The sequence below is a fragment of the Pseudopodoces humilis genome, chromosome 5, assembly GCF_049639895.1.
Source record: "Pseudopodoces humilis isolate 2021_Gansu_Grassland_sample_001 chromosome 5, ASM4963989v1, whole genome shotgun sequence".
Taxonomy (NCBI): domain Eukaryota; kingdom Metazoa; phylum Chordata; class Aves; order Passeriformes; family Paridae; genus Pseudopodoces; species Pseudopodoces humilis.
In genome coordinates, this window is record NC_142204.1 from 23,510,139 (window position 1) to 23,536,389 (window position 26,251).

General features: G+C 48.0%; 1 protein-coding gene across 5 annotated transcripts; it reads right to left on the reverse strand.

Moving 5' to 3' along the window:
- Positions 1 to 798: 798 nt before the first annotated feature.
- CSNK1E (casein kinase 1 epsilon) lies at positions 799 to 25,133 on the reverse strand. Of its 5 annotated transcripts, XR_015772529.1 has the most exons (12): positions 24,891 to 25,133; positions 20,699 to 20,786; positions 14,260 to 14,370; positions 13,947 to 14,095; positions 13,047 to 13,275; positions 6,584 to 6,754; positions 4,921 to 5,069; positions 4,208 to 4,400; positions 3,962 to 4,101; positions 3,529 to 3,594; positions 1,947 to 2,990; positions 799 to 1,331 (listed from the first exon to the last, which is right to left on the reverse strand). XR_015772529.1 is itself a non-coding variant. In XM_014256619.2 (11 exons), the coding sequence occupies exons 2-10, from the start codon at positions 20,772 to 20,774 to the stop codon at positions 3,562 to 3,564; spliced, it is 1,251 nt and encodes a 416-aa protein (XP_014112094.1). In that variant the 5' UTR covers positions 20,775 to 20,786; positions 24,891 to 25,133; the 3' UTR covers positions 809 to 1,331; positions 3,529 to 3,561. The 5 variants fall into 5 exon arrangements, 4 of the variants coding, with proteins under 4 accessions (XP_014112094.1, XP_014112093.1, XP_014112091.1 ...); XM_014256619.2 differs by lacking the exon at positions 1,947 to 2,990 and having other exon boundaries at positions 809 to 1,331; XM_014256618.2 differs by lacking the exon at positions 799 to 1,331 and having other exon boundaries at positions 1,443 to 2,858.
- Positions 25,134 to 26,251: the final 1,118 nt, after the last annotated feature.

The window sequence follows — 26,251 nt, forward strand, 5'->3', positions numbered from 1 at the left end:
AGCAGCTCTTCTCCCCCGCCGGACCGGGTAAAGACAATACTGGCCTCAGGAAGAGGCCTGCCTCAGGCAGATTTCCCCCAAACCCCGAGTGAAAGGTACGCAGCGGTGTTGGAAACCAAAGCCGTGCCTCGACTTAAGTCTGAACAGGGCACTTTGAGTCTTAAAGAAAAGAAAAAAGCCGAACAAAGAAACCAAGCAAAAGCACCACGCCCTAGAACGTTTAATACGAGTGTGTTAGCAAAAGGAGGTGATGATTTTCTCCTCCTGCTGCATTAGAAGTCCACTTGCCCGTCTTGTAACAGATAGGGAGCTGCTACCACACGTGCCCCAAAATGGCAGCGTATATTCCCGTTTTGTCCCAGGCCAGAACTCCTACCCAAAACATCCCCACAGTGCTCCTGGACCCTGCCAGCTCACGGCTCTGCTGCCTCCACTACACGGCAAGGATGGTGGTGTTGTCTCGCAAAGGAACATTTCCCCTCTCCCACAGAAATCACAGGATTTACAAGGGAAAACGTCCAGTTTCATTCTGATCCAGCAAAAGCACACTCAAAATGGAAGCAGGGCAAATGCAGCATAGAGCTAACTGCAGAACACCCCATACGCCTGGAACTACCTTCCTCTTCCCCTCCCTCCTACTCTCATCCCTGGAGCTTGAAGACCCATGCACCAGGGAAACAAAGGAACAGCTCTTCCTGGCTGGCTGGCAGAGAACAAGCTTGGAAAGAATTTGCAAAGTCACCAAGATCCATCATTTATTCCCAGCAGGGGTTTCTGAAAATAAGTTTCAAGGGTTTCAAAGAGCCTGGAAGAAACAGGCCTCTCATCAGGATAATGCAGGGATGCATAACTATAGGAGTAGCAATTTAGAAATAAATCAGTAATAAAATTTAGTATTTTACTGCCAGACAGGTCAGACAAGCAGAGGAGAAACCCAAACAAACCACACCACGGCAGACACCAAAGCAGCAGGTGCCACTTCACAGGGATGTCAGTCCGTTTGCATCAGGCACTGTGCTGTCAAATGATCCATGCCTCTCTCCTCCAGGACTTAGGTTTGAAGAAAGCAAAAACCACAAAATCCAGGGTCCACTTCTGTCCAAGTCAGCGCACACCCAAAGCCAACGGCGTGGAAAGGCCCATCCCTCTCTTCCTCAAGGCCAGACACATGGGACGCCAGAGGCTCAGATCCAGGAACCGAGAGATCCTGAATCAGATTTCACATAACTCTCGCCTGTTCCAAGGCTGCAACTGCAGAGATCAGCTCAGGTTTATTTTTAGGCGCTCCAGTCCTGTGCTTTTTTTTCCAGTAATTGTGATCAAACTTGTTCCTGGAATTCAGAAACAGGTTCAGCCACAAGACCATGTCCTGTGTCTAAGATGCAACTCCCAGCAAAGGTGCCAGGGTCATTAAAGGAAGAAATGACAGATGCTGGCATCACTTTATCATTTTCTACTTTATTACTTCAAATTAACAACCACGATAAAGCTCAAAAAAGTCCAATATTTACACAGGAAAAAAGTACAAAATCCCCCCCAAAGTTCTTCAGGTTTTTTTTTGTTTTTTTAAATTACAAAGTAATAAAAAGTTTTGCTCTTTAATTAAAAAAAAGAGAGAGACAGTAAGAGGGGTAAATAAATTAGGAAAAAAACAGGGAGGAAAAATAAAGTGTTAAATAGAAAGGGTAAAAACAAACAAAACAAAGACTAACCCCACCCTCCCCGCCCTGCCAACAACCCATCGGCACCACACTACAGTGACAGTGTGTCTGCTACAGGCCATAGGTCGCAGTGGTGATCATTGTGTTTCAAAGCCCCAAGTGCCACAAAGCAGCTTGAGTATTCCTAAATTATATTTAAAAACAACTAAAGTGGGGGGGGAAAAGGAGGGGGGAGACAGGTGGGAGAGGGCAGGAGGGGATTGTGCATGTATTGGTGGATCTTACTTGGGGTTGTATGAGGAAAGGAGAGAGCAAGAACCATTGCTCTGAAAGAACTCCAAACTCCAGTTTCTGTGCGCCCCTCTCTTCTCCTCAAGTCCCACACTCTCTCCGCAGGAATTAAAACAAGTTTTAATTAAAAAATAAAAATAGAAAAACACGCACAGCCAGACAAAAAAAAAAAAAAAAAAAAAAAAAGACCCCGCTGCAGGGATGAGAAGTATATTTCTCCCTGTATGTCAGCTCCAACAATCCCATCCTCCATGGGACCAGGTGTCTCTCCAAAGAGATCCCTTGGCGTCTGAGGACCACTTGGAACAGGGAAGGCTGGCACTTCTCCCAACAGCCAGAAAAGAAACTGCAGAGAAGCCACCCAAGGAAAGGAAGCCCGAGTCAATGATTAGGCTGTTGCCACAATTCCCCTCACAGCTTAAAATGTGTTTAATGCTTGAGAAAATAAATTCCATTATAGTAATAAAAATCAGACTTCTACCATCAAGTGTGGCTGGAATCTGATTCCCTCCTGGCCCACAAGGCTCCTGAAAAGAACAAAATCAAAAAAAAAGACCAAAAAAATACTTCACCCACCCACCACCAACCCCTGCCCTCAGAAAAAAAGGAGAGCAAAGTTTAAATTTATATGGCTAGAAACCATATGATTTGAAAACAATATTATAAAAAAAAAAATTAAAGCAGGAGAAGATATCCAAGAAGAAAAAAAAAAAATAGAAATCAAAACCAGGAGCAGAGTCAGGAGAGGGAACTGAGGGTAGCCAGTGGGGGCAGCAGTAGGGGCTGGGGGGCAGTGCAGGTGTTCCCACACGGCTCCCACGTCGACAGCTCCTTGGAGGTGCTCACGCCGGGGACAGGTGGCCCTCTGGAAACGGCTCACACCAGCGCGGGGGCACAGCTCGACTCCTCATCGTTGGCAAAAAGAAATTCTGTTGGGTTTTTTTGTTTGTTTGTTTTTTTGTCTTTTATTATTTTTTTTTAGGTTTTTGTTTGTTTTTTGGGTTTTTTGTTTTTTAAAAGAAAAATACAGTGAAGACACTAAAAAGAGAATTCAAAAGAGAGAAAAAAGCAAGAGATATTAGGAGTAAAGGCTTTTCCCATCACTTCCATTGCCAGTTGGAGTGTAACAAATCAAATCAGCCTTTCCTTCTACACTCCTGCCTCCCCTCAGAGGTACCTCGCCCAGCTACTGTGGTTTTCTCTAGAAGAGGCACTCAGTAGCTATACAAAGTCTTGCACACTTGATTACCTGCTCAGCACCCTCCACCCCAACACTGTCACACTGCCAGAAAAGCATTCATGAGGAACTAATGAAATGGCTCCCCAGCCCAGCACCTTCTCCACCCTTCCTATCCTCCTGGAGAAATGGAAGCTACCTTTACAACTAAGACAATCTGTCCCCTCAAGGTTTTGGCAGTTAACGTTACTCTTTCCTCTGAAACCAAAAAACATCTCAAAGTAAGCTGAAAGGAAAGGAAATATACCAATCCCCCACAACAACATAAAGTCTTAACTTAAGGCTTTTTTTCCCAGCAATTTCCTCCTTAGGGGTTCCCAGGCATGAGTACAGGCTCACCTAAGCAAACACTGGTCCAGTGGCAATTGCTCCTCACTTCCCAAGGTGATCAAATGGCACACTTGTCTACAAAAGAAAAGGAAGAGTTGCTAAGGGCTGGAGAGGAAGAAAAAAGAAAAAAAGGCACCAAAACAGAGAGCCTGCACATTTCTCAGGACACCCTCCCTCTCAAGAGTTTACCGTTTTGCTTCTCCAAACCACTGTGGTCTGGAATACAAGATGAAGGCTTACTCCAGGCAAAGCAGAGAGCTAAAATGGCAGCATGGCCTCCAGAAAATGCAAAACTGAAGAGCAAGGGTGTACCACTCCCCATACCACACCAGAAGCTTCCAGCTCACGTCAGCTCTAGCAAATCAGGCAAAAACTGCTCTGGGGCCTGTAGACCTTCTGGGACATCCCGGCCAAGGCCAGGAATACTGCAGCAGGAGCCCACCTGTGATGCTGAAATCCGTGACACTTCTTGCCGCCCTGTGAGGTCAGATGAGGAGACGTTGGCAGGAGCTCCTCGGTGTAACCTCATGCTGACCTTCCGCTCCCTGTCCACTCTTGAGATTGCTCTGGGGGACGTGTTGCCTGTTGGGGCAGAGAAACGTTGTGACAATAATATTACAATATCAGTTTTGGTTTCCAGTCAACAACAGGGGTGGCACCCTCCCCCAGCTTTCCCACCCCCCCTCACCGGACTGCTGGATTCGGGAGGTGGGGGTGGAGGCCATGGGCTCGGTGACATTGCGAAGACGGTTGGCAGTGGCTCCAGCAGGTGGGCCAGGGGGCAGCGCTCGCGTGGCTGACCCTCGGAGTTGCCCCATCCTCTCCTCTCGCTCGTGCTCTCGCCGCTCCCGATCCATATCCTCAGGGTTCCGGGCTGCTCCCTGAGTAGAGAAACCCCCACACCACACACACAGCTGTCAGGCAGGACAAACAGCAGCAGCCCCGGACAGAAAACACACGGTGCTCCATTATGCCAAGGAAGTGGGGCCCTTCCCCAAAACTCCCCCCACCACCTTGCACTGCACCAAGAAAGGACCTCATTCTATTCCAAAACAAAACAGATAAGAAAACACATGAACTACAGCTGTTATTGCAATCCACATCTGTATCCCACCTCCAAATACAGTTCTCTCCTGAAAAATTCTCTCTACCTACCTCTAGCTATAGATCTACTGACACACGTGCTTCATCAGACACACTCACTAATACAACAGTAGCTATATCCCCAGTTAGTTATACACCAAACAATTGCCTCTTTTTCACTCTACCTGGTCCCATTGCTCAAGCTGTTCACCAGCAGTAAGCACAGACAGTAGGCAGTTTCCAGCCTTCCTCCCCCATGGTTTTTATCTCCATGATACAAACCAACCCTGGTCCAGCCCTTTTGCCAAACACACTCACAAATTTAAGCATGTTCCAGTCAAAGACGTAGTCGTAGGAGAAGCCTTGGCGGTGGAAGAGGTTGCGGAAGAGTTGCCGCAGGTACGAGTAGTCAGGTTTATCATCAAACCTCAGTGAACGGCAGAAGTTGAGGTATGTTGAGAACTCAGCTGGAGAGAGCAGAGAACAGCTGATGGCTGTTGTTGGCCATCCAACCTCCCTGGTCCCACCATGGAGCCGCTGCAGCTTTTCAACAGCAGCTTGCTGGAGCAGGACAGCACAAACACAGAACTGTGTAACACAAAGCCTGCTAGTGGCAGTGCTTTGGCCACCAAAAGGACTCCATCTTTCTTTTTACCAGAGAAAATGTTATGCATCTCCTTCTGTTGGCTTCTCCAAGCAAGACTAGCAAGTCACAGCACCTGCTGAAGGACAGCAGGAATGCAGGCCTAAAGAGCTGGAGATGAGCTTTGGGAAGTTCAACTCAGAACAGAAGTCCTTCTATCTCAGTAGCCTGTCATAAGCAGTGGCCAGAAGTAGATGAGAGGAGAAAGAGTGAGGCAGATACATCTGATACTTCCACTGACATTAGCTCAGCACCTGCTTTCAGCTCCAGGAACTTCCTGATCTGGATGTAGTTCCTAACTATTTAGTAATCCTTACAGGATCTCTCTTCCACATACTTGTTCTGTCTCTCCTCAAACTCCTGTAAGATTTAAGTATCCACAACATCTTCTGCGAAGGAGTTCCACAAGATCTACTACTGGCTGTGTGAAGAACCATATCCTTTTGTTTTGAAGCTGGCAGAAACCAGCATTGTTTCTCTTCCAATAAAAAAAACTGGGGCCACAAAATTATCAGCTCCCATCCAAACTTCTGTAGGCATAGCCAAAGAGAATACTTCTATCATCTTTCTACCCACCTCTTTTTCCAGCAAACTTGTTACTTGGGCAGAAATCAACTCACCTCTGGTCACCCTTTTGGCCCTTCCTGGGCCTTTTCTCATTTATACCATATCCTTTGTAAAACCATGGGATGGACCAGACCTATGCAGTGCATTCAAGGTGCAAGTGGGCCATGGATTTACACACACTGTTTGGGCTTCTTTTCTAGTAATTTCTAACACTCCCTTTCCTCAGTAGCCACTGATCACAAAGCTGATGTTTTCACGGAACCATCGATTGTAATTGCAACAGCTCATTGGTGAGTGGCACTGGTCAGCCAGCACCTACTATTGTGCACATGATATAAGGACCAAGACTTCTCTCTGTTCTCACATACATTACTTCATGTTTACCTACAAAAAACTGCATTTGACACTTTACTGCCTTGTTATTCCTGGGATTCCTCATTAACCAGTAAAAATTCAGCATCATCAGCATACCTTCTCAGCTCAACGCCCACCCCCCTTTAAAATGCTCACAAAGTCCTAAAGATCCCCCCTCTCAGCACTCTCATGCCCTTACTAATGTAATTTTGACTGTTCACAAAAACACATTTCCCACTTCTGAACCCGAACTGTACCACGACCTCTCTGCTATCCTTCTCATCACCAGTGTCAGCAGCAGCACATCTTTGTCTGTGGTATTGGGCACTGCCCTTTAGGATTCAGGATTCTGGGGAGTTTCAGCAGGTGAACAAGCCAAGCAGCAGACAAGACAGCCATCAAGTTGAGAGCACTTACAAGGGTACCCTTTGCACAGCACCTCGATGGGCGTTGACATCTTTTTCTCGCTGATCCTCTCATACTTTTGGCGCTTGGTGGCAGCCTTGAGGCCCTGCCAGGGCAGCGAGCCCAGGTTGAAATACATGAGCACATAACCCAGGCTCTCCAGGTCATCACGGCGACTTTGTTCTGTGAGAAGTTACAAAGGGGCAAGGAGTGAGCAGTGACCAAAACTGCTTTGGCAATCACATAGCTTTGGAGGTGAAAACTGAACAGAAGAACCACCCCTCTTTCTTTTCTGGTGGATTTCTATAGATAGTCAAACTTGTAGAAGACATTCCAGAGCAAATTCCTGTGATGATGATCATACTACAAGAGTTGAGGTGCTCCTCTCCACATACTGCCCAACCCACTTCATAACTAATGACTCTGACTACCTCCTCACTTGGACAAGCCTTAATTCACACAAGAATTTCACATCTCAAGAACTGCTGCAGCAACCCTGCCTACTTTGCTCTTCCCAGTCCCAGAGGAAGGGCACCTAACACTTCCCCACCCAGAATGATTCTTCAATCCAGGGATTAGTCATGACAGAGGTAGTCATAGATAGACAAAGCTAACAGTAAGTCCAACACAGCCCTTTCAAACACATCTTCTAATCAAACTGCTGATAGTCTTTAAGCAGAGCAGGACAAGGAACTAGGGACCCCTTCTAGTAGTAAACAACTTTGTTGATAGTTTGTTGGTAGTAGAAGCCTAACATGTAATGTGCAAAGATGTCTTTCCAGCTTGGTGACATTTTTTCAAGCTGTGGTGGAAAGGAGCATACTTTGAAGAAAAGATTCCCCTCCAATTGGGGAATGACTGTGTAACTAGCATCACTACCAAGTCTACTCTGACCAAAGGTTGCCCTTGCTTCCCATTGGAAGGACCCATCTTCAGATGCTTACTTATGAAACAAAAGAAACTGGCTTACAAAAAATACCCCCAACATTTCACACTGACCTTGTTCTCTGGAATAGCCAAGCCATTTTAAGTTTCAAGCCAGCTCAAGAAAGACTTGATGCAGAATCTCAACAACTGCAAATATTGCCTGGTTAACTCCTCCAACATTGCTTGCAAATTCATCTATAAATCTTGCCAAGATTGTCTTGCTCTTGTTTCCCTCCCAAATAAAATAAACACTTTGGAGAAAGTATTTTACATCTCCATAACAACAACAACTGACACACATAACAGGCAGGCAAAATATGGCTTAAAGGAGAGCACAGGGATAGAGGAAAGACTTAAAGATCTTAATTTATCATATTAATTTACTACAGCACATTTTGCCGGATTCAGTGCCACATCCTGGAAGATGCTGCAGATTATGTACTAGTCTGTGGGCTGTATCAGATGCATGCTACCACCTGCCCCATTCCAAGCCCAGTAGATCACTACAGCTGTCCCTTTTTCTGTTAGCTGAGCTGAATCTTGACAGAAGAGTACCTGTAGCATGTCACAGATACACATGTAACAACACAAGCTGTGGGGCACAAGGCTCTTTCTTCTTCATGAATCTCTCTCATAACCTCCTAGTTATTTTGAGAACTGAGGGCTTGGCAAGTTAGAACTGTTGAGGGGGGAAAAAAACTACTGTGGTTGCAGAAGAAAAGGAGGGTCTCATCACTCCATAACTGATAGGAGAAATCATTTGGGTTAAAGCACATGAAACTCCATCAAAATGCCACGTTCCAAGACGGCAGAGGAGAGAGCAGCCCTGCACATTCCTAAAGTGTCTCACTTTGAGCATGTAGAAATCACAGCATTTTTTGACCTCACTAAACTTACTGTCTCAAGTTGCCCACTTTAAAGGGGCTAATACTTCCTAATCTTATCAGGCTACTGCCAAAGATAATTACATGGCTGTCTGGGAGATAGTTAGATGCTATGACAGGAGCAGAGAAAAGAAACCCAGTTTTGCATTTAGCCTAAGGTTGGGATACGTGTACTCTCAGAGGGCTGTGATTACTCACCATGCATATCAAATAAACAAAACTAAACAATATTGGCTAATGACCTACATCCCTAGACAGGAGGCATGTGGAAATGGAGTCAGAACACACACCCAGGGCTTGAAAGCACAGGAGACAAGGATAACCTCAGTCCTGTAGTCTTGCCAGCCCTTGACTGATCCACACTGTAGCTTTAACACCTCTAGCTGACGCTTCTTGACTAGAGCATGGTGGTTCCCATCAGAGGAGTACGGAAAGGCAGGGCAAGAACCAGAGAAACCTACTGAACAAGCAAATCAGCCTTTCAGGAATAAATCAGGATGCTGCCTCCAAAATCCTGCTTGGACTCCAAACTGCTTAGGGCAGGCTGAATAACACACCTCCACTTGTGTGAAGCAGGGCAGTTTTGAGCACAGCCAACAATCCCATCCAGAACCGGATACATTCTGCAAACATATGCCTGGGCACAGTCCTAGCACTTTAGGGAAAGCCAGAATTAGAGACTTGAGATTAGGGAGCCTGAAGTCAGTGGGGAATTCTACAAGCCTTCACTGAAGGCAATGAGAGGGGTTAAAAACCAAATTGGGAAGCTAACTAGTACCCATTACGTGCATGCAAACACAACTGTGTCTTAACACAGCAATACGATCAAGGAAAAACAACTGCAAGCGCAACACCTAATTATTAAAATGCCAAATGGTAAGTGTTTGACTGCACTGCACTCTCCATGTTCAGCACCCCACATACATGTGGTCATTGTAGCCCACTTAAACAGCTTCAGCCAGACTCAAAGCTGTGATGAGTCTGAAGTACCAACACGGTGGGTCAGAGTTGTGCAGCTATCTCAAAACATTGTAGCAGTCTGTCTATTACCTGTAACCCTATGTACAAGACACTGAATTAAACCCTGAAGGAGGGTAGAGGACAACAATTCCTACATCCTCTTTCTTTGTTTCATCTTCAGTTACTATTACACATCTCCTAATATTTAATTACTTTTTTTGCCAGGCCTCATATACCAACATCCTCAGGACACTAGATAACATTAAACAATGAAGAGTTCTAAATAAAACTTCACCTCTACACACCAAGGAAACGTTATTTAGTGTTACTACCTTCCACTTTTAGAAACCTGACGATCAGTGACTAACTCTCATAGCATCCCTGGGCTGCAAGAAAAAAAAATAAATCTCACTTTGGAGTTTGAAAAGAGAAAGAAAAATACAAGTGACATGAATGCATCCGCTGAGCAAGTCAGTCCAGAAGCAGGATTATAGTCGTGACCTGTGATATCACACCACACTTCCTCTCTCCATTTTATCTCAGCTCTCCTACAATGAGGGGTTTTTCTTGAAAGCAAATTTTATGAAAAGTGTCTTCTTCATAAGACACTCATCGTTTCCCCCCCCTCCTTCACGAAAGTCCTTCCAATAGAGAAAACACAAGGTTGCCTTCTCACACAACCCAGTATGACCTCTCAAACCCAACCCACTCTGCAAGCAATCTCCTGCCAGTTCCCTCCCACCCCCAGCGAGGTTCCCAGCCAGCCCACATCTTCACTCCCTTCCCAAAGCAGGGTCCTCAGAAGCCAAGTCAGGGCTGAGTGGCAGGACAAGACATGCTTGGGCAAAGACCGAAGACTGAGGACTGGTTCCCTCGGACACAAAGGTCATGACAAAACGTGTTTCTTTGTAGCCTAAACTATCTCCTGGTCCTCCTATCCAAAGAGTGTTTTCTTCCACTCTGATCCTACCAAAGTTATGCTGCTCCCATGCAGAACTCCCTAGAAATCGGCTGTCTTCCCTGGAGCCAGCCCAGCTGCAGGCAGGCTTAACCAAGCAATGTTTTCCTGATTACATACTCAGATCTGATCTTGCACATGCTGGACTAGAGTTCCCCTTTCTCTCCCCACTGCACGGCAACAGCCTTTAAAAACACACAAGAATTTGGAATGGATGACAGAGAGCAGGATGAGCAGGAGGACTTATGATCTGCACAGCCTACATCGATATCATCTAGGACATTCATTTGGAAAGGCACTGCCCCCCCCACCCCCTCTGTCACCCAGACAGAGACCATCAGGCTTCTTCCAAGACTGTCTCCTGGGCACCCTGGGCATCTATTTCAGACATTACAGGCTACAGTGAGTGCAAGGGACTCTCATCCCTAGAGCATGTGAAAACTGACTGGAATGCGTGAACCAAAGCCTGCACAGTCCAATGACTCCCACAATGGCAAGTCTCCAGCTGTGGAACCCTCCCCAATTTTGCCTCCTACTTTTTTCCCCGGTCACTGGGAAAAGAATGTGTTTCCTCCAGACATTGGAATGCCCAACCCTTAGCTTGCAAATTCAAATAAAGGCATTTATTCATTTGCTATTCCTGTCACACAAATACCCTGGCACCTGGTTCCTTCCCTCTCCCTAGACCACATTAAGGTAACATTAAGACAGAGAATTTAGTCTCTGAAAAGTCAAAAAATTCAGTGATGGTTCCCATAGCAATGCTGCTAACTCACAAACATCTCTGTCATATACCCTGTGGCAAGGTCTTGAGAAACAGGAACTCCAGATGAAACCCAAACACCCCCACCCCTTTTCCTCCAGGCAAGTCATGTAACCTTTATGCCATTCAGGGCAACTATCTGCAACGTGGAGATAATACACCCGAGACCTGTTGCGCAGAGTAACTCACACCCAGACTTTCCCGAAGCAAAGGGCATGGAGAGAGCGGCGGCTGCACTCAGACTGATGGCATATGCAATTTGCCCTTGGATTACTGTTTAGACATTGTTTGTTCATCCTGACATACAAGCCAAGCACCAGTAGTAAAGGGCTAAGTTGGGGTGGAATGGATAATGAAGTCGTTCAAAAGCCACAACCAGACATTTAGCCTCTCGTGATCAGTTCAGGCAGAGCAGGCACACACAAAAGAATCGACAGACATAGCAGTGAGAATTATTTTGTGCATGTCTCCTTGTGGCAGTTACCATGGCTGTGGAAATCTTGACTGAGAATTCAATGGAGAGTCAGTTATATATATGCAGGTCAAGCCAAAATACAGAAGGCCAACTCAGAAAGTTCTATGAGAACTATTTTTATAACATGGAAGAGGTCAGGAGATTACAGCCCACTCTCAACACACAAACACTCCCCATTTTGATACAAATAAAGCATTCTCCATCTAAAATTATATAGTATTAAGCAAGGAAGACAGTGGGAAAACCTGCTTTATTTTCTGCAGGCCAAGTACTGACTTCTGATATCTGAGAAATATCTGCAAGAGGGGAGAACGCAGGAAGAATGAGGATGTGAAATCCTGTGAAAGCTGTTAATTTACAAGGTTTGAGTGCCTCGCTCTGATTTTCAAGTTCCAAGGTTAGGTTATACACTTCAGAACAAGGGCCTCCCAGAGATACAAACAATATGTAAGCACAGCAGATACTTCCCTGGGTCCAACAGGCAAGACAGCATCTGTGTTTCTGCTCCTTAGAGCTGTCAGTCAATAGCAGAACCAAGTCAAGCCTGCTCCAAATGGACCCTACGCTAACTAAGGAAGGCTCACACTGTGAACAAAGTTTAGCTAAAATTTCGCAGAGAAAGGAGGTCAAATGCTGGAAAGAAGTTTTTGGACAGAGAACAGAAAACTACAAGAGGTTTTCAACTATGTTCCTCACAACCACCAGGGGCTGACTCCCAGGACAAGAGCTTGGATGACTTCAGGAAGTGCTATGGGTACTAACCTGTACAAGGTTTTTACAAAATCTGGGATGGTCATCACCAGTGTAAGACTCATCTGAACACTGAGCACTCTTTTTCCAGCCTAGTTTAATCCCTTCAGTACTAACCATACACATTAAGGACAGAACCCTAATTCCCTGAAGTTGCCTCATTGGGTATGTGCAGTTCACAGACACATTTGTATTTTGAAGGCCTGTGACAGCCAATCCTCAATCATGAAACAGGGCCATCCAGGTAGCTGGAAGCCTCCCCTCATTTCAGCTTCTTGTACATACCCAGCACATCCTCATCCTTAGTGGTGGGTACTACCCTACTGCAGTGGGCCTCTATCTCCCAGCTCTGACAGCTACAGATCACTAACAAAGGCACTCAGGAGTAAAAAAGATAGGTTTCAACTGCACATATTCCTAAAGGCTCAGTGCCTGTGAATGTCTCCTTTACACATCTAATCAGACTGCAGAAATTGTGCAAAGGCAGATTTAGTAGGAGTCAGGAAGGTCACAGCCATGATGCTCAATAGGGCCTCCTGCACTAAGCAGTGCACAAACACATCAGGAGATGATTTCTGTCTTCAGGAGCTCAGAGTGCCACCACAGCAGCAGAAGTAACACAGTCGGTAGCATTTATTTGCCCACCATCTCAAGGCAGGTCAGCAGCAGAGTCAGGCAAAGACCCCAACTCCCTCCTTCTGGGGACATACAACCTTCCCTGGAAAGACCCACCAAGAGGCAACAGCAAGCAGGCTCACCAATTCCCAGGTGGGTGTTGATAGAGGCATAACGGGCTGTGCCAGTCAGATTCTTGTTTTCCCGATAAGGGATGTGCTGGTGGGTCCGGGCATCTCGGTACTTCTTGGCCAAACCAAAATCAATGATATATACTAGGTTGCCCTTTTTGCCAAGGCCCATAAGGAAGTTGTCTGGCTTGACATCCCGATGGATGAAGTTCTTGGAATGAATATACTCAATACGGCTAATCTGGAGGAGGGGTAGATAAATAAATAAATAAATAAATAGTGAGAGAGGCAAGAAACAAACTTATTTTAAATGCATCTGTTAAAAACAGTACCCTGTCCAAGACACTGGCCTGTCAGAGCAAGAAAAAGACACTTTGCATTGAATATCAGCGATGACAGCCAAGGAAAAGACACGCTCTGGATGCTGCAGGATCTGGAGATGGAATTTAACCCTGCACACCAGCCCACACCACTAACATCACAAGGAAGGATGGGAAGCAAGTCTATAGGGACTAAAACTCTGAGCGTCAGCATTGACATCTGTCAACTTTGAAACTTAGCTGGGCTAGGAAAGGAATGGATCTGTCCAGAAGAGCTAAGGACATGAGCAGTGGAATTAAGATCAGTGCCAATAATTCATCATGCAGGCAAAAGTATCTATATGTGCAACACTAACACGAGGCAAGCAGCAGGCAAAGGAAGGAGGGATGGAGATAAGGAAATGCCATGAGTGTCTAGGTTCCAGGCCCCCAACTTCATCAAGAAATAGAAAGCTGGCAGCCACTTGTGCTAAATGAAGAAAGCCTGGGATACAGCAGCTCTCAAGCAGAGGGGATGGGAGGGGAGTGTGTGTGGGGAGGAAAAGGCATGGAAAAGGAAGAGTAGGCACAAATGCTTCCAGAGGAAACTTACCATCTGGTCTGCCAGCAGCAGAACTGTCTTGAGACTAAATTTGCGGGAACAGAAGTTGAAGAGATCTTCCAGGCTGGGCCCCAAGAGTTCCATCACCATCACATTGTAGTCTCCCTCTGCTCCACACCACTTAATGGAGGGGATACCCACTGGAGAAAGAAAAGGATTAAGCCCAGGGAACAGAGAGAATAGATGTTGAATCCCCTGCTGAGATGATCATGTGTAGCACCAAATAATTTATTTTCTAAAGCCCTCCAGAATAATTTCCTTCTCCAACCACTCCCCCGGCCCCATCCTTTCCTCCCCATCTCACCTCCTCCCTGCATCATCTTGTAGAACTTGCTTTCAATGTGGAGCTGAGGATGCTTGGTTTTGACACATTCCAGTTTGATGGCCACCTCTTCACCAGTCGCAATATTGGCTCCTGCATAGGAATGAGAGTGAAATGAAGATTGCACAAGCTTCTACTGAAGTTAAAACACTTTTAACAAGGCCTGTACGGATGCCAAAACCTTAAGATTTGCCCTGAATTTTTTTCTCTATGACAGAAATAAGATTCAGCCACTTCATACCATTTCCAGCAATGCCAGTTGTAAATGCAAGCCCAGAGAGAGGCACATGAATAGGAAACCAGGTCTGATACTGAAGTCAGTCTACAACAACAATCCTACTCGTGAACTGCCTTGTTATCTCAAAAGGTGCCAGACTTTGGAAGGTCAATCTGCACATATCAACAGTACCTAAATCGAGTGGAAGTTGTAGCTTCCTCTGTTCATAAACCTGGCCACAGAACCCAAGCAGCCCCTAAGGCAGTGATATGGAGTATCTCTTCTGCAGCAAAATTACTGGTTACCTCAGTTACATCATTTCAATGCAGCCAATTAGTTCAGGATGAGACATTACTAACATGCCAGCTCTCTCTGCTTTCTCCACAGCACTGACCTGCTCAATATAGAAAATTTCTAAATCCCCAGCTTCTCTCTCTCCTGAGGGTTTTAATAATACCTTTATCTTTTGCCAACACAGAAACATTTGCTATTATCACAAATTAGAAGCATGAAGAAATAAGCAGAATCTGGTCCTGAATTAAGCTGCCTGGACACCTTTGTTGAAGGTATTGCTAGACACTTTGCAATGACACTAAACGACCACCCCACACGCTTCTCTCTGAAAACAACTGAGCTGCCAGCTGCAAAAGCCAGCACTCTGGTCCCAAAGTGCACTGTCAAAGAAGGAACAGGCTGCTCTTTTTCTTGTACTAGCTGAAGGGAGTCCAGATGTTTCACATCATCCTAAAACGGAAAGGAGTATCTGTACATGGGTCACGGGAATGACACTCAAGACTTGCTTCTCTCCTCCCCCACCAGGCCTGCTTCACACACTCTGACAAGCCCTTCCTCTTATCTGAAACTATTAGAAAGTGCACTTAAACACAAATCGGAGAGCAGCCCTGATTGCGAGCAGCTTATGAGCGCCGTTGTAAAACAAATGACTCCAGAACATGCTTGCCAAGCATCAGCTGGACTCAAAGGTGATGTTTTGCAGATATCCCATAGCTAGTTTTCGTAGGTCTGGCTAATTTGTGCCTCCTGAACTCCATGATAAGACTTTAAGAGTTCACAAGGACAAGCTGCAGATAAATCTCTTCACTTATCCTCTTTCACACACCACCTCCAGAGCCAGGAACCAAAGAAAAGAAGGAAATGTTCACACAACTGGATTGCTTCTCCCCATGGATCCTAAAGAGATCCATCTCCAGCTGAAGAGTTCTGGCTTGTACACAAAGTTAGCCAAGAGCTACCTGCTAGCAAAAACACATGATCTAGATGCTGCAGTGCCGGGTTGAGACAGACAAGCTGCTAGGAATTTGTAAGAGAGCAACAAAAAGGATCAGGGCCTAGAGGGATTGATTTACTAAGGAAGATTAAAAGAGCTAAATATGTAACATAGACAAGAGATACAACTAAGAAGGGTGGGGAGGAAGAATGGGACATGACAACAGTCTACAAATATTTGAAGGCTGTAAACACTAAGGAGGGAGAGGAATTATTTAGGGTGCTCTAAGGGAGGGGAAGGAGGAGCAATGGGATTAATTTAACACAGATTTTAACACAGGATCCAGGAGAAGAGAAAGGGAAAAAAACAGAAGTAGAGGTAGAAACATTAGCGCAATGACTACTTTTGAAAAGATGCTGGCGTTTTCCACTTAAAAACTGGTGTTCAGAAAAACAAGTCTGTATATCCCTTCACTCCACCACAGGAACCTTCTTTAAAGCACCAGGCAGTGCAAGGAGGAAAAGAGCAAGAAAAGGGACTAATATCTGTCCACGTTTTAAATTAGTGTTCAACCACTGGCCCTCATTCAGCATGGAAACACCCAGGACATACAAAAAACATAAGAGCACTTCCTTCCCTTGTCTCTTTCCTCTGCCTTTGTGAAGACTTTCCTCCAAATCTCTGAAGCAGCTCCCTTGTCTGTTCCCCAGAGGGAATTCTCCCTTCTCCCAATACATTTTCTGACACACAAGCAATGATGAGTCTCTCTGACTTTTTGCAGCATTAGCATTTCGAATGAACCCAATTCCCAGAACATGAACAGTGGAAACATGATTGAGTTCTCCACATTACCCCTGGTGTTCAGAAATATGAAGATGTATCCACCTACTAGGCTGTCTGCAGGTAAGGAGTGTTATCTGTGAGCACAAAAAGCTGGAAAAGGGAAAGCAGGGATAGGCATGAAGAAGACTCCAATTCTTCCAAATGTGATTATGAGACTCAAATGCTAAGATGGCCTTCAGCCCCACACTCTCCGTAGCCCAAACACAAATGTTACTTAGAGAAAGAGGAAACAACCTTGCAGCCTAGAAGAGCACAAGTAGACTCAGAGGATGGTTTGGGTTGGAAGGGACCTTAAAGATCCCCTAGTTTCCATACCTCTGCCATGGGCAGGGACACCTTTCACTAGACCACGTTGCTCAGAGCCTCATCCAACCTGGCTTTGGACACTTCTAGGGATGGGGTATCCACAACTTCTCTGGGATACCTTTTCCAGTTTCTCACCACCCTCATAGCAAAGAATTTCTTAAATTCATTCCCCTTGTCCTATAACTATGCACCCTTGCAAAAAGTCTCTCCCAGTCTTTCTTGTAGGCTTCCTTCAGGGAGGGAAGGCTGGAACTAGGTCACCCCAAAGTCTTCTCTTCTCCAAGGCTGAACAATCTCAATTCTCTCAGCCTTTCCTCATAACAGAGGTGCTTCATCCCTCTAATCATTATTATGGTCCTTCTCTGGACCAATCTGGCCTATTCTTTGCTGAGAGGGTCACTGTCTGAACTCTTCAGGCTTCTTCCCTCTCCAAACCTCACCACATCCTACAAGTTGCTCCCTGTACTATTTCTTGGCTAGAGATCCACCCAGATTGAGACCAACACTAGCAAGGAGGGAATTTAAGGGCAGGAGTCTTTCTGATCCTTTGTTCCATGCTTCGACCACCATCTTTTTTAAAGCTACAAGTACAAAAGCAACAGTTCTGTGCTCTCTTTACAGACTGGAAAGCACCATGTTTCAGACAAATACAGCAGAGTCTGTTAGCTTCAGCCACTCGAGAGACTGAATGTAGGATGGGGGATAATTCCTAACATCCTCCCCCAGTCTCGCTCTGCTGTGGGGGCTGCACAAATTCAACTCATTCATCACAAGCTCTTTGAAACAGGGCCCCGGGGACAGAGGATGTCACCGGCTGAACAGGATCTTTTCAGAGTGAAATCCTACTGCATGTCTGATACAATAAACACTGCCCTCCCTGAGCATCGGGGGCAACGGGCAGAGGCCCCGCACTCCCCACCGCCTGTGCCCCTCTGCACAGCCTGCCGAGGGAAGAATGGAGGGCTGGGAACAGATGGATGAAGGCAGATAGGGCGAGAGAGAGTTAACAAGCCAGGAAACAAAGGGAAGGCACTCCCCTCCCAGCAAGGGAGGAGCCTGCCACCAGGAACTGTCCCCAGCCAGCTCAGGTCCCAGCATGCTTTGTCTGCCCAGCTCCTCTCTACCACCAGTGTGCATCCCGGCCAAACGATTCCTACACGTCCAGCAACCCTCCCCTGCCTCTTGGCCAGAACCTCTGACAAAGCACCTCCTCCTCCAGCGGCCCAAAGGTCTTGGCAATTCCTCTGTAAACTGGGTTTTGCCCTTCTGAACGAGCATTTTTAGAGGTAAATGAGCTAGCCAAGGCCCATTGGCAGCCTGATCTCATTTCCCACCCTCTCAAACCTATGTGGGGAGAATATTTCACCTAGCACACCTATCCCTAAAAGTAGGGCACAGAAGGAATGTGCTTCAAGACCCAGCTAAGGATTAACACAGTCCATCCTTTGTGTCTACTCATGTAGAAACCCAAGTTTCCTTCTGACCGACAAAAAAACCTAAAACAAACCCCAAAGAGGACAGCAATGACACTAAACCACCACCCCACACTGCTTATGGAGCAGGTGAAGGTAATAACACTCAGAGAGAAGCTGAGGATAAACCATACAGCCCCTGCTAATCCTCAGAGACAGACAAGCCCTGCTCTGTGTCCAAACCATTATTAAAGGAGAGAACTGTGAGGTGAACCTGGCGCAGGAGAGAAGTCCTCGTGAATGAGTCCTTCTGTCTGCAGAGCAGGCTGTGAGAGCACAGCATGAACACAAGCGTCCTCCAGACGCACCACCACAGACTACATGCCCAATCCCTTCAGGCTGGGGAGTCACCCAGGCTCCACAAAGTCTCGCTATCACTGCTTCAAAACATGCTGGCTTGCACCTCAAGGAACATCACAAGGGCTTTGATACTGCATTCAAGTAACTTGGTTGAATCCTGCTGTGCTCACCACACTGGGTCACTGGGCTTCCTCTGTTTGGTGACAGGCAAGGCAGGCACAACCCCCTCACCAGGGGCTATTTTCCATACCTGCTTTGCACAGGTGGATGACCTGTTACATGGTACAGAGCAATACAGGATCAGGCCTTTCCGTTTTTTCCTCTCCTCACATGTACCCCAGATGCTTTGCAAGATCCTGACAATTTATACTGTCCTAGAGAGGATCTGTAACACTTCAAGCCCTAGCATAGGTGGAAAATGCTGTGTCTGAGCTATCACCCCTGAATATCACTTGGGAATTAAGAGCATATCAGCTGATATCAGAATATCAGCTATCACTTGGGAATTAAAAGCACCCAAGACACTGACTGGTTGGAGGGTCACAGAGGAGCGGCATACAGGATCGGGCTGCAGTAAAGGCAGCACACAGAGGAACTGGGATCCCAGGTCCATTATCTATCATTTTTGTTCATGTTCTGGATAAAGGTGGCAACAAAGCCTGTTACTGATGATTCCCACAGGACACTTAATCAAGAGGGGCTGCCAACACCAATCAAGAGAGAATAATAAAGCAAGAGAGAACTGGAGATAAAATCCAGAGGTTGAAAACAGACAGCGATTTACAATCACAGGAAAAAGTAATCTGAACTAGAGGTATTCAATGAAAGGGATTTGGGGAGGTATGGGAAGATGTTGGAGATCCTAAAAGATCTCTCCTACAATACAGCTGACAGTGCATTAACGCCAATTCTGCAACCTGATAGTGTTGGTGATGGGGAAAGCCAAGGAGACCCAAAGCCGCCTATGTAGAGGCATCACATTACAGATCACTCGAGGGTAGTCCTCCACTGCCAGGCACTGGAAATGCCACACCTTAAATGCAGTGCTGGCTCCAAGCTGCTCAACAGATGAAGAAACTAGGAAAAACTGAAGGACCAGCAAAAGTTAGGAGTGGTGGATGTACTGGGAAGCAAAATACAACTCAACAAATTAACAGTCAAGGAGCACATGATGGCCACCTGCAAGTACCCAAAGGGTGCAGACACCAAAGCAGAGGGCAGCCTTTCTGCCAGGCTGCAGAACCACAGCAGAACAGCTAGTGGTGAGAACCAGAGACAGGTAACACCAGCCCTCATGGAGGGATCGAGCAGGCTGCTGGGTAGTCTCGCCACTCTGGCCCCACATGGTTTGAGCCAATAAAAGCATGAGCAGGCAAAGCATCAGGGAACATATCTACACATCAGCACACTGGCTTGGAAGAACTGCTACCCAGGTGACCTGCTGTAGTAACAGGAAACCCAGCACCTCATGGGCTCTGTCCACTGAGCTTCCAGCTCAGGTCATTCCAGCCATTAACTCTAAATCCCATTACAGATCCAACAGATCTGGGCCCCAGGACTTCAGCCAGGCCAGGCTCCCTGACCTGTTTTACACCTCCTAGTCTCAGACCTTTCTCTTACAGGTCCTGGACCACCTCTTCCACTACCAGTCTTCCCAAAACTGTATTCCTTCTGTCCTTGAAGGAATAGCTATGACCTCCCTTTCCACCACGCACTCTGTGAACAGAGTTTATACCCACATACACCCAAGCTCAAGAAAAGGAAGTGAGAATGCTGGAATAGGGTGTATGACAAATATATCCCAAACAGTCCAAATCTAAATCAGTCTGATCAACCACCACTGTCTCCAGTATGTGGTAAGGCAAAGCTGAGCTCATCCCCCTTTCTTTGCCCTGAGAAGGCCAGCAACCACTAGCAGTATTCCATCAGTTTTTTTTCTCTTCTCCACCCCTTCCAACCTTACATGGTGCCCACAAATACCAACAGGCAAAAAAACAACCCCAAAACAATGATGCAATTGAGAAAACCAACCTTGAGACAGACTCTCACACTCACCTAGGTAAATGTCTCCAAACGAACCACTACCAATCTTTCTGCCCAGCCGGTATTTGTTTCCCACTCGAAGCTCCATGGTTCAGTCGTGCTGAGAAAAGAAGCACAGAAAGAGCAGTGTCAGAGCAGAAACAGGAAGTGAATCATATAAGACTACAGAAGAGACCTACCCATTCCACCCAGAGGCCGAGTAGTTTTAAATCTTGAAATACTTCATTTTCTACACGACTTCTATCACTTCTCCTGATGTCCTGAACATCCAGGGACAGCATGAGCAAGAAACACTGCAGGACCAGAACACTCTCAAGCATGTTTTTCCCATGTTCCCATTATTAGAATGAAGCATGATTGAACCTCTTCCCCAACATTTTGCTCAGAGACTGGGGAGGGGTTCAGGAAATCTCTTCTGAGAAGGTTTCAGTGCATGATCATGCCACACCACTGTAAAGAGGTACTGCTTCTTGCACCTTACAGTACCTGGCACTGGCACTGGCCTTGTGAGACCAGAAGGGTCAGGCATAAAAAGCCCTGTGAGGAGTTTCTCTCTGACACAGCCCTACCCCAACACCTCAGCAGTGGTGAAGCACAGGAGCCAAGGGTTGCAAGAGACAGACAGACTGCCAGGAGCGAGAGACTCCATCGCTCCTAGGCAGGGGCCGGCACAGGGGACTGGGAGGAGACATCCCGCTGAACTGAACCCTGCCAGGCACACACTGACTAGGAACACCGCTTGCTCATCTCCACACACTTCTGCTGATAGGATCACCACCTCCTTTGGCCTACCTGAGCCTCTCCATCTCTCTTGCCTACCTAGGTGTGCCAGCTGTTTGTTTTTAGCAGCTCAGGCCTTTCCTCATCCTTTTACCTGAGATGATTAGCTAACCCTTTGACCTGATACACCCCATCAACATGCCCAGGCTCAGCCTACTCATCTGCCACAGAAAACCAACTAGGTGGAAGGACCACAGCCACAGGGTTTGTTCTCTCTTGCCAACCTCAACTTCTGCTGCAAACACCTCGGCCAAACATAGCTCCAGCATTTCCCTCTTCTTTCCCTTGCCTCTTCTATGGCCGCCAACTTATTCTAGGAACCACATCTCTTCCCGAGACAGTCAATGTGTCTCCTTTTACAGGGATTTGCCACAGTCCTAATTTATGCGATGCCACATTATTAGCGTACAAAATGCAGACACAGAGCCTGTTGGGGACAGGAAAGGTGAGGAATGATTCATGTTTTCACAAGTGGGTGCGAGGAACTTTCCCTTGCTGGAGCCTGGTGGGAAGAAAGCATCACTGAAGGAAAGAAGGGAAAACTGGCCTTGTGAGAGAGAAGTACAAAAAAAATAATCCCAGCTACAGGATTCTGGGCATACTATAAACCCAGAGCTGCTTCTCCTGCCCCAGGAGATGGGATTACAGAAAGAAGAATGGACGGGCTGCGGAGATGTACAGGGAAATAATCCTATCAAGGCATTCAGGGGACATTGTGAACCCTGAAAGCAGAGCTGCAGTCACCTGAAACCACACACACAAAACACTCAGAGGTGGAGTCCCCTCACCTAGTATTTGCTTATGCCTGTGGGTTTCTGTGCATCTAAAGTCTATAAAACCCTGTGGCTATTTCTGACTTTCTTACTACAAGGAATGTAGGCAGAGCCTTGGGAACTGAACCAGGAGGCAGGCATACCTGGGTGAGGGCGCAGCAAACAGACATGATTTTTATCCGCTGCCTGCTGTTCTGTATAACCACATTAACATACATCTGACTTGCTTACACTCCTACTCCAATAAACGATCAAAGGTCTCTGTCCCCGGGAACCTGTCACACCACTGTCAAGACAGCTCTCCGTCCTCCTTCCTTCATGGAGTGTTTACCCAGGCCTGTGAGCCCCAAACACTTCCACTTGAGTCCAATTTCCAGGTGGGGCAAGCACAGCTGAGCACACAGCAGAGACCGGGCAAGAGGTTCCGGTGGGGTCTGCTCTGCACCAGGACACAGCAGGTACCGCTCTGCAATGCCACAGTCCCAAACCTAAATTCAGACCCACCCTTCTAGGACAGGCAGGTACCAGGTTAAGAAGAGCTTCTCACACAACGAGGCAGCGGCCCTTGTAGCTGATTAAGCAACAGGCTCCAAAGGGGAATCTAAAAAATGCTCCAGGGCGCGGGGGTGGAAGCGGGAAGCAGGATAATGGAGTAAAAAAAAATCACGGTCTCGCACAGCTGTCATTTTGCCTTATCTCCCCCCCAACACACATACATACACAAGTGTGAGTAGAAAACCTGGGCGGAGGATAGCCAGAGAGCGAGAGCCTGGATTCCTGGTAAGAGGGCAGGACACACACATCCCACCCCCTCAACAACTGCTCCAGGAGTTCAAACATCTATCCCATTTGTTTCTACTTCACACGCGTACCCCCACCACCATCTACAGCTTCTGCCCTTTATCTTCTGATCTTCAGGTCTTCTGTTACAAAAAGGAAGAAAATTGTACCCATAAAATATATATTAATTTATATATTAAATTTATATCACCCCTCTATGTATTATTTATACATGCAAAATTTAAAAAAACATCCATCCTTTTCACACCCCCCCCCCCAAGGCTTTAACCCCCCTCCACAGTCCTGCCACCCTTTGTGCACTCTACAGCCAAGGCAGCATTCCCAGGGGCTGCAGGGCAATCATTTAGTTAAACCATTTAGTTTTCCATAAGGGATTAACACACATACAACCTCAGAGCGAGAGTGTGCTCTGCATGAGCGTTTGCATACGTGAATATCCAATACTACACAGCCTCAAAAAAAAAATAATAATACTATCCAGCCGCCAGCGCTGCTGCTTCCCCACACACACCATTTTGCACCAGCCCCTTTTTATATAATATAAAATACCCACGTACAGGCACAAAGGCCATTATATAAACACACGATAAGAGTTGATATCACACTGCTGTGCCAGCAACGATGGCGACCAAAGATGTGGGGACCATCTTGGGGTGGGCCTAAGAGGGGCTGGGGGGGGACAGAAGGGACGTCTCTGTCCCACCCGAGGGGGTCGGGAATGAAAAGATGCCCTGTCTAGCAAAAACCATACAAAACCAAACCCACGGCTCCATAATGGAGGCTGCCGATCCCAGCTCCGGCTTTGAGTGGAAGTGTGGGGAGTGGGGGCTGCCTTACCCATAGACCATTAAGGCTCTACACGGCTTTTTTGGTTTTTTTTGGGGGGAGGGGGGAGGCGGTGTTTGAAGGGAAAAAAAGGATGAGACTGGGAAAATAGTAATTTGAACTGGCTTAAAAATATGAAGGAAAAAAGAAAAAAAAATACATTTTGATTGAAATGCAAAACACAAATCCCCTCCAGACCCTTAGACACTTACAAAAAGGAGACCAGGAAATAAGATGGGGGGAGAAAAGAAATCCCAAGCACAGAGCATTTGAACTACATTTGAGGAAGAAACAGCCACAACAGGAAAACAGGGAAGGGGAAGGGGGGGTGGGGGGGGCACACACAAAAAAAATATTATAATAAATATGTCCCTTACACCCCCACCCCCTACAGGCAAACACTACGCGAAGACAGCCGTACCCGGGCTGTTATTTTTCCGGATAGGTAACAAAAAGCTGCCACCCCCGGGAACGGCGCTGAACTTCGCCTCGTCCCCCAACTCACACCCGGCCGCGGCCATCGACCCCCGCCCCTACCGGCCCCCACAAGAGGAAACACGGCCCCACAGGCCCCCAAACGCAGACACCCCTTCTCCCTCGAAAGAGGCGATGAGGGGGGCCGGGGAGAGAGACCAGGAGCATCAGCGAACGGGAGGAGTGGGGGGCTACATCCCCCGGGGGGCGGCCCCCCGCCGGGACCCCCGCAGACCCCCGCCGAGAACACACGGCACCCCCCTCCCCGCCCGGCCCCGCCACCGGCAGCCAGACAGGGCCCCGGCAGGCGGAGAAAGGGGAGAAGGGGGGAACCCCCCCCCAAAAATGTGCCGATGGCGAAGGGGGGGATCCCCTCCCCGCGCCCCCACAAAGGGGCTTTTGTCCCTCGCGCCCCCCGGCCCGGCGCATCGCGCCCTGCCCTCCCCTCCCCCGCCCCCTCCCCCTCCCTCCGCGCACACAAAGAGCCGGAGGGGCCGCCTTTCCCCCGGGGTTTGCGCCCCAAGATGCGGGCGGCCGCCCCCCATACCCACCCTGACGGGAAGGGGGCCGTGTGGGGATGCTGCTCCGCCGGCTGTCAGGGGGCCAGGCGGCCGCGGCGGGGAGGATGACGGAGGATTGGGGAGGGCTGGTGGCGGCCGTGCCCGGCGCGTCCCTCCTTCGCTCGGCTCGGCGCGGCGCGGCGCTGCCTGCCGCCTCCCGCCCGCTCGCCGTCCCCTCCAGCCGGCGTGTGCTCGGCACAGCCCGGCGCTCACCCAGTTTCCATTGAGCCCCGGAGCCAAACCCACTGATGTCACCCAGCGCAGCCCCGGCCCTCCTCCTTCTCCACCTCCTCCTCCGCCCGCCCTTAAAGGCGCAGCCGCCGCCGCTCCCGACGCCTTCCCATCCGCCGTCCCTCAGCTCCGGCGAGCGCGGCAGGCACGCACGGGCTCGGTTTTGAGGGCCGCGACCCCAAAAAAGGAGGTTTCTTCTCAGAGTGGAGCAACAGCCCACCCATGGCAGCCCCCCACAGCACGGTGGCCCCGCGTGGGGATGATCAAACCAGGGTGCTGGGTCCCATCGCGCTGGCAGCGGATGTCAAGCAGGGGTCCGTCAGGAAGGCCCAGAAGGCCCCACAGTGTTCGGGGTTCCTCAGCCCACGCCCCTCAGGAGTGAGCATGCCCCTTGGGTGAAGCACCTGCAAATCCCCACGAATTAGGAAGCACACGCATAAACCCTAATGTGCACTGACAAGTCCACGAGGCACCCACCGACAGATGGGTGCAAAGCTTCATCCACCCCCCAGGCCCTGGGGTATTTGGGGGCGAGGTGGGCACAGCAAGCCCCAGAGCACCTCTGAAAGCCAGCTGAATCAGGGGGAGCAGCCGGGATGTATCAGACCGACATGGAGGTGTAGGAACAGAGCCCAGGCTGGGGAACTTCTTGGGGGCTTCTGGGAGATTGGAGCTGGATGTGCAAAGGAGGATGGAAGTGCTGTTGAGAATTCTGGGAGCAGGACTGCAGGAAAGGCTGGAGGCCAGTGTAGTGTGAGCTGGGAGGGACAGAGGGTCCTGTGAAGCAAGAGCCAGATGCTGCCCAGCTTTGGAGGCACCAGGATGCTTTGCCAGGGTCCAGGAGCAGCTCCAGCACAGCGATCCCAAGGTCAAGAACCGCAGTTCCTGCAGCTGGAAGTAAGTGTGATGGGGAAGAGCTCAGGAGCCCCCATACCAGAAGAGCCCTTAGGTGCTTCTAAGCCAGGCCCCAGATGTCAGCTTCCAAATACAGGACGCAAGCACAGACTGTCGGCACCAAGAGGCCCAAGCTGCAGCCATGCTGGTACTGTCTGCTGCAGAGAGCAGTCGTTGCTCCAAGTTGTATCAAGATGGGGGAGGCTGCAACCTTCTGAATGCCACTG

Bases quoted from the DNA above. Each gene is read 5' to 3' on its own strand.
- CSNK1E (XM_014256619.2), bottom strand. From the start codon at position 20,774: ATGGAGCTTCGAGTGGGAAACAAATACCGGCTGGGCAGAAAGATTGGT. The intron at 4,401-4,920 runs GTGAGTGTGTTT...TTCTCTACTCAG, and splicing joins ACTGGAACATGCTTAAATTT to GGAGCAGCCCGGAACCCTGA. The intron at 3,595-3,961 runs GTGGGCTCCTGC...TTTCTTTTGTAG, and splicing joins CACGGATTTCAGCATCACAG to ACAAGTGTGCCATTTGATCA.